The following is an 18829-nucleotide window of genomic DNA, read 5'->3' as shown; positions in this document are numbered from 1 at the left end:
AACAAGTTGTTTGCGTCTTAATCCTATCATGGTGTGGTGTCAGTGTTGGTTTTGTTGGTTTTTTGACACGTTTTGACTCCCAAGATGATCTTTGCTGCTGGTGAGGCCACAAACAACCTGAATTTAATATTCTTTTTTTTTAAATGCCAAATGGTGTGGTCCATATCTGTGGTACTAAATTGTAAAGTATGCACTGCCAAATGTCCTCATTGTATCTGTCAGTCATCCTCCTTTAAAAAATGAATGTATGCAAATGGAAGAGAATTATATTTGAGTTCACAAAACAATGGGTGCAGTAGTCCAAAGTTAGAGCATTGGACTTTCAATCTGAGGGTCCTGGGTTTGATCCCTGTATTAGCGCTTGATAACTTCATGGTGGAGATCAGTTTTTTCTCATCTCTAAGGTCAACAACATATGTTCGTACCTGCTAGTGCTTTACTGCTTTTAGGTGTAAACACAAGCATAATATCGAATACAGCAGAATATTGAATACACAAATAACGATAACCCATCCATGTCAGCATTTGGTGGATAATGGAAACAAGAACATATTCAGTATACAGTCATACACATCCCTGAAAACAGAGTATGACTGCCTAAATGGTGGGGTAAAAATGGTCAAGAAAGTAAAAGCCCTTGTGCAGATAGAAATTTAACATGAGAAATCAAAATTTCACAAAACCCCTCTCACCCTCTGTCAGTCATATCCATGTGTTTTGCACACAAACACTCAAATGTATGCACAGTCATATATTTGTACATGTGTGTGCACATTGGCTGTATTATTTCCAAAACATCTAAAAACATATGCATGTCATGACATCTTTACTTGTTATTCAGATGCTGTTGTTTTTTGTTTTTTTTAATGAACGAAAAAGGCAAAATGACCTTCGTCTTCTCAAAGTGAAGTGAAAATTACATTACTTTTCACAACTAGATTTCATAAATATGTATACCATTCAATCATGGTATATATATGAAACATGTTCCGGAATGGAAACATCTCGACCACTTTCAATATAACGTAATGAAAACAGCGACAGATATTGACGCAAATTCTTATGCTTAAAAACAACAACAACAAAAAACCAGCACTCTTTTTTGGAATTCATTCATGAATCAGCACATTCATATCATTATACACATGCGTGAAAATATACATAACACGAAGGTCACACACATTTCACGTTTTAACACATGACAGCCATGCACAGGCACATACACAGAAATGATTTTCAGCATCAGTATAGATGTCTCTGGTAAAAATAACTATGTGCATTTCTGATCCCCCATGTCAGTTTTCCAGCAGACATGTGACATTCATTACTTTTTCACTCTAACAGCTGGTTGTCTGAGTAGTTTTTATTGTGCTGAAATGGTGTGAGGCTCAGTGGCAAGATATCTTGGGCATTGGACTTCTGATCCAGAGTTAACCAGTGGTCCAAGTTTGAGGCGCTGTTCCACCATGGTGTCATGTCCTTGGCAAAGGCACTTGACTCCAATTTTCCTCGACACACCCAGGTGTGAATGGGTATCTGACTTGGTTTGGGGAAGGTTAAAACAGCAGAAGGAGAGGACAGGGCCCTACATACCTTTGCTGAGCCCTAGATACTGGATGTGAATTTACTACTCCAACTGGCCACAATGAACCACTTAGAAATAAGAACACAATGGCTATGCAAAAACAAGTTTCCAAACCTCTGAAGACAAACTGGAAACTTTCTGCTTTGAATTTTTTTCAGGATTGAAAGGTCATATTTGAAATGAATAGAACCACAGGTGATGGTTTTATTGCTGCAGTTGTTGAGATCATGTAAAACATTGCACGTTCACTGACAAGACTGTCCCGTGTTTCTGTTTATCAGCCTACATCAGAGCTTTGGCCTGACCAACTCATAACTCACTGTATCACTCTCTTTCATTTCTGAACTGGTCACTTTATAATTATTGCACATGCAAGCACACTAAAACCACTCCACTCTCTTGTATAAAGAAAGAAATGAGGACAAAATATATTTTTTTTCCTGGTATTCCTTTTTCATTCAAAACTTTGCATGCTGATACTGGCTTTTCAAGGAACCTTGCCATTAAACTTTCTGATATATTGATAATGCCTGTTTTACTTTCACACACTGACTGTTACAAACCCTCACCCATATAACCACCAGTGGGTCACGGTTAAGTATGTTGTAATTAAACCACAAACTGTCTCTTGTGGCAGTCTTGCATGTGTAACTTTACACTCTGTTTCCAATGAGTATCCTACCCACACAACACACATTATCTTACAATCTTACCTTCATAACTTTACACAATGATTGCATTTTCTTGTGTGAATATTACCTGTATAACATTACACATGAAAACTGCTCTGCATGATCAAGAGAATGTATCTCTACTGTTTCACACACAACTGTGAAACTGCACTGTCAACATAGACATAAAACACATGGGTCAAATCTTACTTTTTAAAACTTCAAGTGAAAAAAATAGCTTTTTGTTCTACAGTTGCTTTGAAAACTATTCTGGTCCCCAAAAACATGGAAGAACTGGACCAACTGTAGAGAAAGAGTGATGAAACAAGTGTACAGCACCACTGAGGCACTGTTCTATCACATGCTGCCAGTTGGACACCTCACCATCATACAGGCTGCAGAAACGCCGCCAGAGCAGGATGCATGTTTGGAATCTGCAACACACCCATGCAAACACTCTCATAACAAAGCCAACAGAATGCGACACATATACACTTCACACAACCCCACCATAACTGACAGGACTCCTAACAGATGTGACCAAATAAAATTCCATACTTTTTCAAGACCTCCGAACCAGAATGAAAATTTTCCATACCAAACAAAGCCTAGGTGAATTTTTAAACTGCTGACTAAAGAGATTGGTAGTATCAACGTTCAGTTTCCATCACTCTTGATTTTAAAAATATCTTTAACTGCATTAAGCTCTTTGCTGAATGGCACAAGTCTACGGTTTCATTAAAATTAGACCATTCTGCACCCTGAAAGGCAAAACATATTTTGGTGTCATATACTGTACCATGTCAAACTGATGCAAACTAGGCCTATCGGTTTGCTCTGCTTGGCCAAATTTCGCGCGGCTAACAGTGAAAAGACGAGCTGTCTTGCCCGGTCCGCTCTTAGCCAATCAAACGCCTCTAAAAGCTATAAGCGCTGAATCATTCCTTTGGCCAAAGGCAAAACATATTTTCCCCGAGACTTTTCCAGACTTCCATAACTGTGTATAATTACAAAACCTGAAAACCAACCTACCTGGACCAAGCTGGTCAACAGGGAGGAGACATCATCAGAGGGGTGTGGGAGCTGTTCACTGCGGTGACGTGAGTCCCCACATGTACTGGGTGGGCCTGAGGCCAGCAGTATCCACATCACCAGGCCTGTCAGGCTGGCCAGCACTCTGGGCTCTCCACACACGTTGTAGGTCTGCTGGTCTGTTTCACCCGTGCACAGTAAAGATGGGAATACTGATTTGGTTTGTGATGTGTTGGGTTACACTGTCATGCGATGTGATGTGTTGTAATTGTGTTGAGCTACGCTGTATTGTGGTGTGGTGTAGCTGTTTTGTTGTGTGCTGTGTTGTGTTACGGTATGGTGAGGTGTGTTATAGTATGGTGTGGTGTTTTGTGGTATGGTGAGGTGTGTTATGGTATGCTGTGTCTGTGTTATGGTATGCTGTGGTGTGGTGTGTGGCGTAGTGTGGTGTGACGTTTTGTGGTGTGGTGAGGTGTGTTGTTGTGTGGTGTGGTGTAGCTGTGACGTGCTGTGTTGTGTTGTACTTTGTGTGTGTGTGTGTATTTGCATGTGCAATTATGTTTTTGCTCATGCATGTGTGAGCCAGCGAATATGCCAGTGCACCTGTGGATATGTGTGCGTAAGTATGTGAGTGTGTACATGTATGTTGTGTGAGTGTGTACATGTGTGTTGTGTGTGTGTGTGTGTGTGTGTGTGTGTGTGTGTGTGTGTGTGTGTGTGTGTGTTCTTTTGTGCTTCCATGCATGAGCAAGTGAACAGTCATTAGCATATGTGAGCATGTGTATGTGAGCTTGTGTATGTAAGCACAGGTGTACACATAGCTTAATGTCTGAATGTGCATGTGTGTACTCATTCAGTAAAATACTCACTGCAGTGTTCCATAATAGAGTAATAAGAACGTTCCATAATAGAGTAATAAGAAAATGAACCAATTCATGTAGCTTTTACAGCAATATATTTTGTGTAGAAATAATCTAAACATCTTACATGTTCTTTGCAGTGTTCTACAATAGAGTAATGAGTCCGCACATGTGCTGGGTGGGCTTGAGTAATGAATATATATATATATATATATATCTATGAACAAATTCATGTAGCTTTTATAGCAAAATTTAAAAAAATATTTCCATCAACCTATGTGCTCCTTCAAGAGAGTTATTTGCCTCCACATTACCAACAGTGTTTTTCTTTTAGCAATGATGAAAACATCTTTTCATCCACAGGATGAGCCTCCCATAGTTGCACAAATCTGTTAGTAGGCTGTATGTATTTTTTTATCTCACCATACATACAACCATACTCTTCTTCTGTGTTCACTCGTATGCACACGAGTGGGCTTTTACGTGTATGGCCGTTTTTACCCCGCCATGTAGGCAGCCATACTCCGTTTTCGGGGGTGTGCATGCTGGGTATATTCTTGTTTCCATAACCCACCGAACGCTGGCATGGATTACAGGATCTTTAACGTGCGTATTTGATCTTCTGCTTGCATATACACACGAAGGGGGTTCAGGCACTAGCAGGTCTGCACATATGTTGACCTGGGAGATTGTAAAAATCTCCACCCTTTACCCACCAGGCGCCGTCACCGTGATTTGAACCCGGGACCCTCAGATTGACAGTCCAACGCTTTAACCACTCGGCTATTGCGCCCGTCAACCATACTCCATTTTCTGGGGTACCTATAGTTAAAATGTAAACCAACTCACTTTCTGCACAGCTGCGTAAAACTGGGGTGGCAGTTCTCAGCTCCTGCAAGAGGTCTGGAAGAAGACTGGGGTCCAGGATCTGTGAGTGCATCTTCTGTAAAATGAATCAAAGAGGAGACTGGTTGAAACATGACCATGTCATTTTAAGGGCCTACTGAAACATAAACAAAACAAGTGAACAACTTTGTCATCATTTTGCTGTATACCGATTCCTTTTGGAAGAAATTAGTGTGTGTGAGTGAAGGTGTGTGTGTGTGTGTGTGTGTGTGTGTGTGTGTGTGTGTGTGTGTGTGTGTGTGTGTGTGTGTGTGTGTGTGTGTGTGAGTGAGTGCGTGCGTGCGTGCGTGCGTGTGTGTGTGTGTACATGCATGTGTGTAGTCTTCAATTTTACATCTTTCCACTTTAAGTGATATTAGAGAGTGTGTGTGCGCACACCTATGTCCATTTTTGTGTCAAATTGGGTGTCTCTGTGTGTGTCTGTGTATCTATGTTTGTCAGTGTGCCTCTATCACAATATAAGCTGTGCACACACATGCATATATGTATGCGTCAGTGAGTGTTTGTTCAGCTGCTTTGTGAGTGTATTTCTGTGTCTGTGCAAGTGTCTGTATCTATGAATTTAGGGACTACATCCTCAACTCGTGTTCCTAAGGCTTTACTATTAATTTCAATTGCAGATGAAGGCAAGTCCCATTCTAGGAAATGTTTCAAATCTACACAACAGATGATAACAATATGTCTTTATCATCCAGTTTAAGATCAGAGTGTTGCCTTTGATCACCTCTACTGACAAGCAGAAAATTTGTTCAGCTAAAACGGCACACTTACAACAGATATCATCACAATCCACAAGAAGAAACTCAGTACAGAGCGTTTTAATTTTCACTGTAAAATATGGAGTTATGTATAAATATTCTTATATAAAAATTCACACAAACACACACACACATACATACAGACAGATGGACACACATACTGGAAAAGCAGAGGCTTTGTGATAAAGACCATGTGCGTCACAACCATAGTGTATCCTCAATTCCACCACTGTACAGAAGATTTCTGTGTCACAACCATAGTGTATCCTCAATTCCACCACTGTACAGAAGATTTCTGTGTCACAACCACAGTGTATCCTCAATTCCACCACTGTACAGAAGATTTCTGTGTCACAACCATAGTGTATCACAGAAGATTTCTGTGTCACAACCATAGTGTATCCTCAATTCCACCACTGTACAGAAGATTTCTGTGTCACAACCACAGTGTATCCTCAATTCCACCACTGTACAGAAGATTTTCTGTGCATCCTCCCCTCCCTCTACAAAACCTTGATGTCTGGCAGTTTGGTAGAATAAAAAAATAATTTTTCTCCACTTACTGATAAAGCATTGTAGATGTCCAACTGCTGATGAATCTTTTCTGAGAAGAAGGTATTTTCCTCAGGCTCAAACAGATAGTGTGTTCTGGAAGAAAATTGACAAAATGCATTGCATTACAAGAATTATGTATATTTTTGCTGTGGTTGGATCTTTTCTGAGAACATGTATGTGTGTGTGTGTGTGTGTGTGTGTGTGTGTGTGCACGCGCACACGTGCCAGTGTGTATGTGTGTTTGCATGCATGCATGTGTATGTGTGTCTATGTGTGAGTGCGCTCATGCATGTGTATATATTTGTGTTCATTTTTTATTTCAATTCTTTCAACTAAAAGTGGGGACCATGTGTGTACATTCATATGTGTCAATAAGTCAGATTATGTATGAATGTTTAAGTTGCACACAAATGAGTGAACAAATAAAAATTGCACACACAGACACACGTGTGTCACGTGCAAAGATGCACAGAAACAAACTCAATTTTAAAAGGCATTTAGGTTTTAAAATTACAATAATCAACAATAATTTCATACACAATCAGCTTGCAACAGCCTTTCTCCAAAAATGAAACAATTAATCAATGGATCACTGAATGAACACACTGACACAAATACCCAATATTTCAAAAGAGCTCAAGAATTCAGTATCACCTAGCCTGCTACGCTGTTGGCTGACTATCTGGCAATGCTAAACAGAAATAAAGTTGGTGCGAAAAAATTGCAGTATTTACCTTGCTTGGGACACTTTTTGAAGACAGGCATGCAGTTCCCCAGGTGTGTACAATTTACTGAGCAGCAGTTTTCTCACAGTCTGACAATGCCCAAGTTCATTGCACATGTATGACAGGAACATCTACAAAACAAAAAAAAAAGAGAAAAAAAAGAAGATTTTTAGTACTCATACAAAGAAGGTTCTTTTCTATGGTTAATTCACACAATTATAAATAATAAACATAAAAGGTCCAGAAGAAGCCAGTCAAGTCCCAGGTCATTCAGTAACACACTCACACTGCAGACAAGTGAGTAATCTGTCCGGATCCCCAAGGATCTTCTTTACAGAGAACTTGTACAAGGGAAACATCCCACAGGCAGACTTCAACTGCACCATAAAGACATTTGCAAGTGGGATCTGAAGGCTTTAATTGTTGACCTGAACACCTGGGAAGGTGTAGCCTCAGAACAATCAGCCTGGAGGCAGACAGTGCAGAAAGACCTCTCCAACTTTAAAGAGATACTGGCCCAACAAAGAGACTGAAGAAATGCCTAAAGCCAGACAGACAGACCTGCGACAGATTTCACTTGTGTGCAGTATGGGAGGGACTGTCACTGTCCCTCTTGAATTAGCCTGTCCAGCCACACGTCACGCTGTATCGGTCACCACTCAGAATGCAACTCCATTGTCTCCTGAGACTGACAAACACATAACACACAACATACTGATGATGAGCATTATCAACGTTTTGCCATGTTCCCCAAGAACAAGGGAAGAAGGTGGCAGAATGGTTAAGACGCTCAGCTGTCAATACAGAGAGTCCATGAGGGTGTGGGTCCGAATCCCGCTCTCGCCCTTTCTCCAAAGTTTGACTGGAAATCAAAACTGAGCGTCTAGTCTTTCGGATGAGACGATAAACCGAGGTCCCGTGTGCAGCACTGCACTTAGCGCACTGAAAAAGAACCCATGGCGACGAGAGTGTTGTCCTCTGGCAAATATGTAAAAAGAAATCCACGCTGATAGGTACATATATATATTAGCATGCACTCAAGGCCTGACAAGCGCGTTGGGTTATGCTGCTGTCAGGCATCTGCCTAGCTGATGTGGTGTAGCGTATATGGATTTGTCCGAACGCAGTGACACCTCCTTGAGAAACTGAAACTGAAACTGAAAACCCCAAGAACAGAAGACAGCTTTGCCTGGCCTCTTTTGCTTTTAGACTCCTGTACCACAGAGCTGTGGGTTGGGTGGTACAGTGGTTGGGACACATGAAGGGGAGTTCAGACACCAGGTGGTCTGCATGTCTGTCAACCTGGGAAATGGGAAAAATCTCCTTCCTTAACCAACAAGGCATTTAAACCATGCACCAACACACACATACACACACACGTACACACACACTCACATGCACACACACTCACATGCCCCCCACACATATATCCATACACATACATGCAAATTCTCAAACACATACCTTGGAACACAGGTTGGTGTTCATCTGACTGACCTGGAATAAGACACACAAACTGAATTATGAAAAGCCATGTAAAAAGCAGTTTTTGCTTTTTTTGTGTGTGCATTGCTTTTAATCACTTTTTCACTGTAATATATGCATTGTAAGGGTCATGTCATGCACTGCAATCGAAGATAATGGAAGAAATGAATGAACAGATGGATTAACAAATGAATAAATAAATACACTGATAAATGCCTGTACAAAAAATAACTCAGAGGGCACTGTGAGCCTTGTTGTACAAACTACACACTGACAGAACCTTGAGATTAGACCAGTCATTATATCTGCTAGGTTTTGTTGTTGTTGTTTTTTTTGTTTTTTTTATTTTATCTTGCATGCATGAATTATATGTTACAGAACAAAACGAGGCTCTGTACACAATAAAAGCATTTGATTTGAAATCATTGTAAAACATCACTGTCATCACAAAATAAACTTAAAATGTAACAGTCTGCCAGGTGGAACTGTCCTGAATAATATTCTTAAATCCAAACCTTGAGTACTGTCAGGCAAAACAATAACCCCCTCCTGCCCACCCCAGCCCATCTTTCAAAAACGCAAACTGGAGAGAAATTATCAACCAGACAAGTAAGAAACAAAAGAATACAAAAAGAAAAAAAGAAAAGAAAAAAAGTCCAAGAAAAAACAACAACAAACAATGGGCAAACTAACATGACAATGTGTGTATATGTAATTGTATTTGTAAATGCTCTGGGCTCTCCAGAGATAGGGTGTTCAAATATTCATTATTATTACTATTATTACAAATTTACAACTGGTTTCAGTTCCACTCTGTTTCTGTGTTCCCAAATTCAAACACTCCACAACTGGCTGCCCCTCTTTCTGTGCCTCTGGATCTGACACCGGAAACAATCTCCCTCTTTTACTTTGCAAAATATCTGTGCTCAGCTCTTTCAAGTCTGGCCTTAAAACCCACCTCTTTCCAAATTATACCCTCCCCCACCTCACTCTTTCAGCCCACAGTTTCTCCAGCCTTCTATCTACATATGACAATAAGTTTTGTCTCTCTTCCCTCTAGTTCAGGGTTATGCATGCATAAGAAAGTCATGAGTGAAAGAGCTTTGATTTGTCTCTGCACAAGATTCAGTACTATATAGATATAATTACTACTACTATGATGATCATGATTACCATGATTATTATCATTATCATCATCATTATCATAATCGTTGTTATTACTAATACCTTTGGGTCTTTCTGTTTCCACTCAAGCTGTCCAACGAAGCAAGTCACAACTCTGCGAATGTCACTGTCCGTCTCCTCCAGTAGAACCATGCAGGATTCCACCAGGCTGTGACACAACATCAACAGACCAAGAAATACAAACTATCCTGTAGCGAAGGCTGGAAATATTCAATGACTTGAGCAGAAGCCAAACAGCTTCAACGGCAGTCAACAAAATCCTGGTACTGCCGCCCATGGACTGTTAATAATATAAAATGTCTTTTTCATCAATACACTCATTACACAAATAAACGTACAGATATTACAAACTCAACATCTGTTTTTGAACTGTCATTTATGAGACAGTTTCAGGGTGAATTCTTGTCCTTATTATACAGCAAATGCCCTCATTCTACATGGTTAGCCCTGTGTGATCAGCTTACACTGTTTGGATATGCAGCCCATGTAAAAACAGATACAGCTATCAATTTCATATCTTTATTGGCTAAATCTTTAAATTTTCAGATGTAAACTGTTAGGCTCTAACCTCACTCTGAACACTTATATTACTGTAACTGGCAGACTACAAGGCGTAAGTTAAAAATGCTAAAATCTGTGACAAGAAAAACAACAGTAAAAATCACCAATCATGGTGAATACATACAAATATTCAACACACATGCTCCACTCCATACTGACACTCAGACAACTCCTTGTTTTCAGATCTGAACATCAACTTTCAAAAGAATCGGTCAGTTCCTGAGAAAGTAAACACAAAGTGTTGCTTGGAAAACAGAATCAGATTTCTCTGTCGATACAAACCTGGCTATCAAAGTGTCCACAGCTTGTCCTGATGACGATGAAGCACAGAAAGAAAATCCCGAATGACCAGCCAGTGCCAAAGCCTGTGCTGCAGCCATGCGGAAATCTTCATTTTGACACGACTGGCTGAACTCGACCAGTCGCACACTCCATGCACATAATGTAGGTGAAAGCCTGAAAGAACAATGGAGTGGGATACCTGGAGTGTCATGACAGAATGGGATAACTGGAATGTCAAGACAGGATGGGATAATTGGAATGTCAAGATGGGACAGGACAACGGGAATGTCAAGACTGGATAGATCAGTATCAGTATGAGTATCAGTAGCTCAAGGAGGCGTCACTACGTTTGGTCAAATCCATATATGCTACACCACATCTGCCAAGCGGATGTCTGACCAGCAGCCTAACCCAACATGCTTAGTCAGGCCTTGAGAAAAAAAAAAGGTAAAAAAAAAATCAAAAAAAAAAAAAAAAAATCAGGATAGCATAATTGGAATGTCAAGACGGGACAGGACAACTGGAATGTCACGACAGGATAGGATAACTGGAATATCATGATGGGACAGAGTGAGAGAAGTGAGGAGACAGAGAGCAAAATGGAGAGAGATATGAGTGAATGTCTGAAAACACATATGATCATATGTTTTGTCTCTGCACAAGTGCGTGTGTCAAGACAAAGAGAAAGTGTGTGTAGATCTGCACTCATGTTCATGCCTGCATGTGTGGGCATCTGTCAGTGTGCCTGTACACAAACACAATCATAACTGCATGCATATCAGCAAGCATGAGTGTTTGTGTGTTAAAAAATGTGCTTGTGTGTTTGATGTTTATCATTTGATTTCATGACTGTTGTCATCATATAGCCTCTGAGAGGAGATACAACCCCTTCTCAAACGAGATCTGAAATTCATGCTTCATAAACTACAGCAACTACAAATCAAAGTCCTCAGACAAAGCATACATCCTGACATTCATAGCAACTACACAATCATGATTAAAAGGAAAAGCACACAATACCTTGAAAAAGAACACACAGACACACACACATAAACAAAGAAATGTATCTGCAAGAATATACACATTCATCACACACACAGAGTCACACACACACAAACACAGACACACACAAAGACATACATGCATGTGTGTGTGCGCACACACAGAGAGACTCACACAAACACGCTCACACACATGCACACACACGCATACATGCAAGCACGCATGTGCCCACACTCACTCACTCACACATAAACATACACACATACACACACACACACACACACACACACACACACACACACACAAACTCTGCTCCCACAAAACAAAACCTCCCAAACCCCACACCACACCTTTCCCGTGTGTCTGTGTCCTTGGCACCCCCCATTGCCTGGCAGAGAACCACAGCCTCTACTGGGAACAGCGCTGCCTGAACATTGGCAAGTTTACTGAACCTTGACCTCAACACATCAAGGTCAGAAGGACAGAGGGGAATGTCAAGGTCATCAGCTGATGCGGGATTATCCAGGTGATGGGCGACCAGCAGCCGTGAAATTCTGATGACACAGGAAGGGTCAGTTTCCTCCTGCAGTTGGTGCCACAGCTTTTTCTGCAACAACAGACAGCTGACTTAAAGACACATCAGTGTTTTCGACATTTCATGACATGGAGTGATGGCCTAGAGGTAACGCGTCCGCCTAGGAAGCGAGAAAATCTGAGTGCGCTGGTTCGAATCACGGCTCGGCCGCCGATATTTTCTCCCCCTCCACTAGACCTTGAGTGGTGGTCTGGACGCTAGTCATTCAGATGAGACGATAAACCGAGGTCCCGTGTGCAGCATGCACTTAGCGCACGTAAAAGAACCCATGGCAACAAGAGGGCTGTTCTGGCAAAATTCTATAGAAAAATCCACTTCAATAGGGAAAACAAATGAAACTGCACGCAGGAAAAAATACAAAAAAATGGGTGGTGCTGTATTATAGCAACGTGCTCTCCCTGGGGAGAGCAGCCCGAATTTCACACAGAGAAATCTACTGTGATAACAAGAAATACAAATACAAAACAAATACAAACAAATATTTGAAGAGTTACAATATAAATGTTGCTTCCCCTTAACATCAGCATTACAACATATTTGTGACAAGAGGGCTTGCAGCAGAGTCAAGGCAATCACAATGACTACACTCGAGATAACAAAGCCTAGCAAAGTGGAAAGGAAGAATTTCAAAAGAACTTAAAATCTGAATAAAATTATATACAAATGACAAAAAAGATTCAAATATTCCTCTTACAAGAAGAATCTTTTTGCTTGTGAACAGTTCGAAATCAAAACACAACACACATATCTATTATTTAGACTGGATATCATGTGAGCACACACACACACACACACACACACACACACACACACATTCCAGATCTGAGGACATGACATATTATCAGGCTAAAGGAGAAAAGTTCTTACTCACCAGTAGAGTTAGTGTACAGTTTCTTAACCGATTAATTTTTGGATAAAACATTTTTTTTATGTTAAACATGAGCAGCTATTACTCACTCAAACACACAATTTCCTGACTTCTACAGTTATGGCTACAACGTTTTTTTCGAACTAAATATGAGCAATATTACTCATCCAAAATGGAAAACATTCAGTTTCTAAGTTCATCATGTTATTATTATTTTACAGCTCCAACAATTCTGAGCCCACAACCAAAATTCCAAGTGTAAGTATTTCAAACTGTGTTTGTGCTGGGCGAGATATAATTTTGAATGTGTGTGCCTTTTTTCATATAAAATTTTGTGTGTGAATGTGTCTTTTTTCTTATTTTTGCAAGTTGTTGTTCATTTCTTTATGTTTGTATTTTTAAAAGATGAATCAGAATGTTTTTAAAAGCAGCAATAACAGCAACAACAACAGTTCCGACTCACCTGAAGAGATTTCCCCTCAGACTCCTTCAGGACAGAAGGACTGTGACAAAGGCAGTCAAGCGCAGCTGATCTCACATCCACATCAGGGGAGACCACACAGCGGGCAGCAAACAGATGCACAGTCATGTCCGTGCAGTGGGGAGACGACTCCAAAACACTGACGATCAGCGAGGTGGCTGAACTGATCAGCAGCGTTCTTCCAAGCTGCCCATGCAGCATACCAACATAATGCTTTACACTGTCTTTCCGGATGCTTATCTTTGTTTGTCAAGTCTTGTAAATAACACTTCAAGAGTGGTGGTTGGGGGAGGGGTAGGTGGAGGAGGGTGAAAATTGGGTGAGGGAGGGGAGGTGAAGATTGGGGAAGTATGGGAGAGGAAGAGGAAAAAGTAGGAGGGGGACAGAGGGGAGACTGGGAGTGGGGTGAATCTCTGTTTTGCTACAACTGATCAAGTAGGACATATGAGAGCTTTTCAACAATAAATTGCGCACACTCATGTTTTTTTTCACTTCCTTCTTGTATCAGTGAAACATCTCAGCAGTCTGAATTCAATGACCAGCATCCATAAAATTGATTTGGAATATATACAGCACAAAGCCACACGAGTTGAGACTAATTCAATCAGAGGAGGCTGTCATATAAATCACAGTGTTACCTGAAAGTGATGGTAACAGTGACAGTCATAGTAGTAGAAGAATATAATAGTAGTGGGGTAATGATAACAGTACCTATACTGCACTTTCAAACCTCTCAAAGTGCTTTACATCAATATGTCAGTTAGACACAAAGCATACAAGAACACATACACAGACAAACACACAAGGCACACACACACACAAACACATGGAATTCTGTCAAGATTCATGATATCAGGAATGTCATTCCGAATGTGGTAACCAACAGCAAAAGCACTAATTACCAAAACTGTTATTGTTCTGGTGGTGGTGGTGCTGATGTCCTGACCAACAGAAACTATTAATCAAACTGCCGCCAAATGAAATTAAACGAACAGAGATTTAAAAAAGAAAAGAAAAAAAGAATCATCGACATACGTAATTCATACACACAGCAAAACATAACAATACATCGTCATCACCACCACCATCACTACCCACCATATATCAACAACATATACCATCATCATCATCATCCCTTCATCACACATGGTGGAACAGTGGCGTAGTGGAAATGCCCCTGACCAGGAAGCACGTGTGCACGGGTTCCAGTCCCATATACAAACCAGAAGCTTTACTCAGCAGCTCTACAAGACCTTGAGAAGTGGTCTAGGCGCTTGTCATTCGGCTGATATGATAAACTGAGGTCTTGCAATTAGCGCACATCAACCCTCCCAAAAAACAACAACAACAAAACAGCCAAAACAAACAAATACAACAACGCTGCATCAAAAGGATTGTCCTTAGCAACATTCTGCAACCCCCGAAAACGGAGTATGGCTGCCTACATGGCGGGGTAAAAACGGTCATACACGTAAAAGCCCACTCGTGTGCATACGAGTGAACGCAGAAGAAGAAGAAGAAGAAGAAGAAGCAACATTCTGCAGAAAAGTCCACTTTTGAAAGTAAGACAAAACAATAAACCTGCAGACAGAAAAAAACAAAGGGTTGGCACTGCACTCTTGCTGGAAAGAGCTGCCCGAATTTCAAGCAGAGAAATCTGTTGTGATAAAAAGTAATACAACACAATACAAAACAATACAAAATAGAATACAATTCAACACAAAACAATACACAACACAATACAATTATCGTCACCATACCTGCAGACCGCCAGAAGGGGCAGAGAACACCACCCCCATCAATGTCTCCACAAGCCCATGCCTCAGAGAACTGTCTGGTGGTATCACTGGAGCCGCCTTGCTCAGCACGCTCACACACTTGGCGCTCAGCAGCAGACACTGCTCAGTGGCTGACACCAGTCCAGGGTTACTGAGGATGTGTGTCACAATGTCCCCTGCCGTGCTGTGGCTGTGGTGAACAGTTCCAAAAAGGTTGGTTTAACAATCAAGATTATGTTTCAGTAATTGTCCTAGTAGTTTAAGTAGTATTTTTAGTGGTAGTAGTAACAGTAATAGCAGCAGCAGTAGCAGCAGTAAGCACAGTAAGCGTATAGCTAACTTATGACAGGGTAAAAACTGTGCATAAAAACCCATTTATACATGCAGCTGAACAGAGAGATACAGCCTGCAGATGCAGAAGGAGTTTAAACCAAATGGAAATGTCAGAAAAGTTCTTTTGAGTACCTGACTTTCCGTGACGCCAGAAGTTTCTCCAGGCACATCAGAGTGCCATGAACAGTGTTACTGATGCTGCCCCTGCACGGCAGTCCTGGGTCAATCTGGGCCAGCAGCTCCCTCACGCAGCTTTCTGTTGCGTCAAGAGGGGTCAGTGCCACCACAGCAGAGGCAGACAACTCCCTCAGGTTGTAGACAGGACTTGACACAGCGCTCATGACCGTGCTGCGTAGAGATGCTGTCAGACTGCATCGATAAACACACAGATCAATGAACAGACATTCCCAGAAAAAAGATTGATCAAACAAATTGAAATCATAACCAATATATCATTAGGACATGCACATATATTCTATAGTCTATATATATTTTAAAATATTCAAACATTGCCTAGGAGTTTTGTTTGATATAAAGTGGATGAAAAATTTGATGTGAAGTTGACAGCTGCTACTGTGATAGGAATTACTGCAGATATTTTTTTTGTCTCCATAATGAATATGTTCTGGTACTGTTTGTGGTATAGCTATGTATTCATCCATGTCGCATGACTTCCTGATATTAATTCCTCTCTCTGGGGTCACAAAGATAGGAACATAAAAACATGATACACACCCTCCCAATGCATAACAGATCACAGATCTGGGATCTTGCTGCTTCCTACAAAGACACAACATCCACTAGTCTACCACTCCAGTTACTTAATCAAACAGGCAAAAGGATCAAGCATCTAACATACTGACTTTTAACTGTGGTGCAAAACCAGAAAGAAACTTTTCTGACCAAAAAACAATGCATGTCTTGGGTCAGTAACAGTACTAAGAGGATCAAGTGTCCAACCTTTAACTGCAAAACTTAAAATCAACATATTTTTTTGCCTGACAAGGGTCTGTATTGCATCAGCCATGATACTCCAGGCCACTACTTCAGTTACTTAATCAAAGCCACAGAATGGATCATGCACATGTCCTAAATACTTTTAACTCCAATACTTGAAATTGAGAGAAAATTTTCAGATAAAACATTAGACATTTTGGGCCTGCAAAAGTGGTAAAAAGGTTGATCATTTGGCCTCCAAATGCACAGCTAAAGATCAACAGAAAGTTTTCTGACAAAATACCAGAAATCTGATCTTGTTGTTTCCTAAATGGGCACTTAGGTCACTAAGCCAGAGCAGCAAATGGATCAAGCATCTGTCCTAACATCTTTCAACTGAGAACTAGAAATCCACAGAAAATTATCTAACAAAACACAATGCACCAGACACAACAAAATTATCCAATCAGCCACAACACTACTTTTTAAAATCAGCAGAAAAAACCCACATGTATGTTCTCCAGAGATCAACTACAATACTAAAAACTGGCAGAAGCATTAAAAAAAAAATCAACAGATATTCTGGGTGCGCAAAGGAGGTGAGGTGTCTGGCCTCCAACTACAGATCTACATACTGACAAAACTCCAACCTACTACCAGCTGTTTTAGCAAAGTGGTATCTGTCGCAAACTGACAACTGAGAGGACACAGGATCGAGCCCCATTAGAGTGGGTCTTTTTGCTCCATGGCTGGCTCCTTGCCACAGCTGAGTGTGCTATGAGTTCAAATGGGAAGACTGGGATCACACAGGCAGGATTGTGAATGTGTGTCTCTTTATGTAATTATTTTGCCTCATATTTGTAAATGCTGATACATTTATTTTGGTTCCTTTAACTTGTCCGCAGAAGTTTTGTGCTGTCTTGTTTCTTATCAGGCAGGGCTTAAATAAGGCAGGCTTGGTGTCCTGCCCATGCTTTTTGTGCTTCTGTGCTTATGCCATGTAGTTTCTTTGAATAAAAAATTGTTTAAAGTAACAAACAGTCAAGGGTGTCATGAATGCGTCTTTAGGAATGCTGCTCAAATTTCCCGACCATCACTGCAGGTGTAACCATTCTGCAACATTCTACCTTCTGGGTCACAACAAAAAAAACAAACAAACAGGACTCCATCACCTGTGTGCCTAAGAGGACATGGCAGAGGATGTAACCATTCTGCCACCTTCCACCTTCTAGGACACAACCAGAAAACATCAACAAACAAACAAGACTGTGTCACTGTGAGTGTGCAGCACCCCTACTTGTGTGCCTGGGAGGACATGGCAGAGGGTGTAACCATTCTGCCATCTTCCACATTCTGGGACACAACCATGAAAACAAACAAACAAACAAGACTGTGTCACTGTGAGTGTACGGCACCCCCACCTGTGTGCCTGGGAGGATGTGGTGGCGGGCCCCAGACTGGCCAGCAGCGTGAGGACCAGGAAGAGTGACGGCTGCACGGCCGTGATGACGTCATCCTCTCCCTGCAGGCTCTCCTCCAACTTGTGCCTCACAAAGGCCAGCAACTCTGGGAAATGGGCAGACCACTCCTGCAGGGTCATCATGTTGCAGCTGAGGGAGGCTTTGTTTCGCTGGCCGAACATCCTCGTCACCAGCGTACCTGGGTCGGTGATGGTGGGTGTTCCAGTTTTAGATTCAGTTTCAAGGAAGTGTCAAAGCATGCTCTGTGTGTGTGTGTGTGTGTGTGTGTGTGTGTGTGTGTGCATGTGTGCGTGTGCGCACGTGCGTATGTGTGTGCATACATGTGAGTGTGTGTGGCTGTGTTTTGTCAATGACACATTCCATTTGTCTTGCTTGTAAGTCTTGATTATAGCCCCCTGTGTTGTTTATTTTTATAAATTTTTTTTTCTCTTATACCTACGTTATTCATTAGTGCTCCACGCCTCAGTGCTAAGGAGATAAAGCGCATAATGAATACCCATTATTATCATTATCATGAATAACAAATCCGAAAAAAGGAGAAAAAAATCAATAAAATGCAAAACCTGAAAAACAAAACACCAAGAACAACCAAAAAAAACTCCTTAATCTAATACAACAACAACCTGAAACAAACAAACAACACACACAAAAATCCTGTATAAATAAGCATAACAAAATGGCCCCTTACTGACGATTAACAATCATCCTTTTTGAGAAAGTGTCTGGGTTTGTTCCAATGTACCTTTTATT

General features: G+C 41.0%; 2 protein-coding genes across 2 annotated transcripts in view; both read right to left on the bottom strand.

Annotated features, from left to right (window-relative positions):
- LOC143296747 (alpha-soluble NSF attachment protein-like) overlaps positions 1-3121 on the bottom strand; it is a 39113-nt gene extending 35992 nt beyond the window's left edge. The window contains exon 1 of the mRNA XM_076608818.1: positions 3056-3121. The gene's annotated coding sequence lies outside the window, so the exon portion shown is untranslated. The remainder of the gene's footprint in view (positions 1-3055) is intronic.
- The window catches only part of LOC143296744 (tRNA (32-2'-O)-methyltransferase regulator THADA-like), a 45955-nt gene continuing 27128 nt past the window's right edge, over positions 3-18829 (bottom strand). The window contains exons 24-36 of the mRNA XM_076608810.1: positions 18020-18257; positions 15795-16031; positions 15312-15519; positions 13534-13737; positions 11958-12214; positions 10606-10779; positions 9805-9910; positions 8557-8589; positions 7102-7223; positions 6376-6460; positions 4998-5091; positions 3289-3467; positions 3-2690 (exon numbers count right to left, since the gene is read on the bottom strand). Of these exons, the coding sequence (XP_076464925.1) occupies positions 2643-2690; positions 3289-3467; positions 4998-5091; positions 6376-6460; positions 7102-7223; positions 8557-8589; positions 9805-9910; positions 10606-10779; positions 11958-12214; positions 13534-13737; positions 15312-15519; positions 15795-16031; positions 18020-18257 (1985 nt within the window). The 3' untranslated portion in view covers positions 3-2642. The remainder of the gene's footprint in view (positions 2691-3288; positions 3468-4997; positions 5092-6375; positions 6461-7101; positions 7224-8556; positions 8590-9804; positions 9911-10605; positions 10780-11957; positions 12215-13533; positions 13738-15311; positions 15520-15794; positions 16032-18019; positions 18258-18829) is intronic.

The sequence above is a fragment of the Babylonia areolata genome, chromosome 21 (genome assembly GCF_041734735.1).
Source record: "Babylonia areolata isolate BAREFJ2019XMU chromosome 21, ASM4173473v1, whole genome shotgun sequence".
Taxonomy (NCBI): Eukaryota; Metazoa; Mollusca; class Gastropoda; order Neogastropoda; family Buccinidae; genus Babylonia; species Babylonia areolata.
Note: the sequence above shows the minus strand (reverse complement) of the source record. Positions and strands in the feature narration are given on the sequence as shown.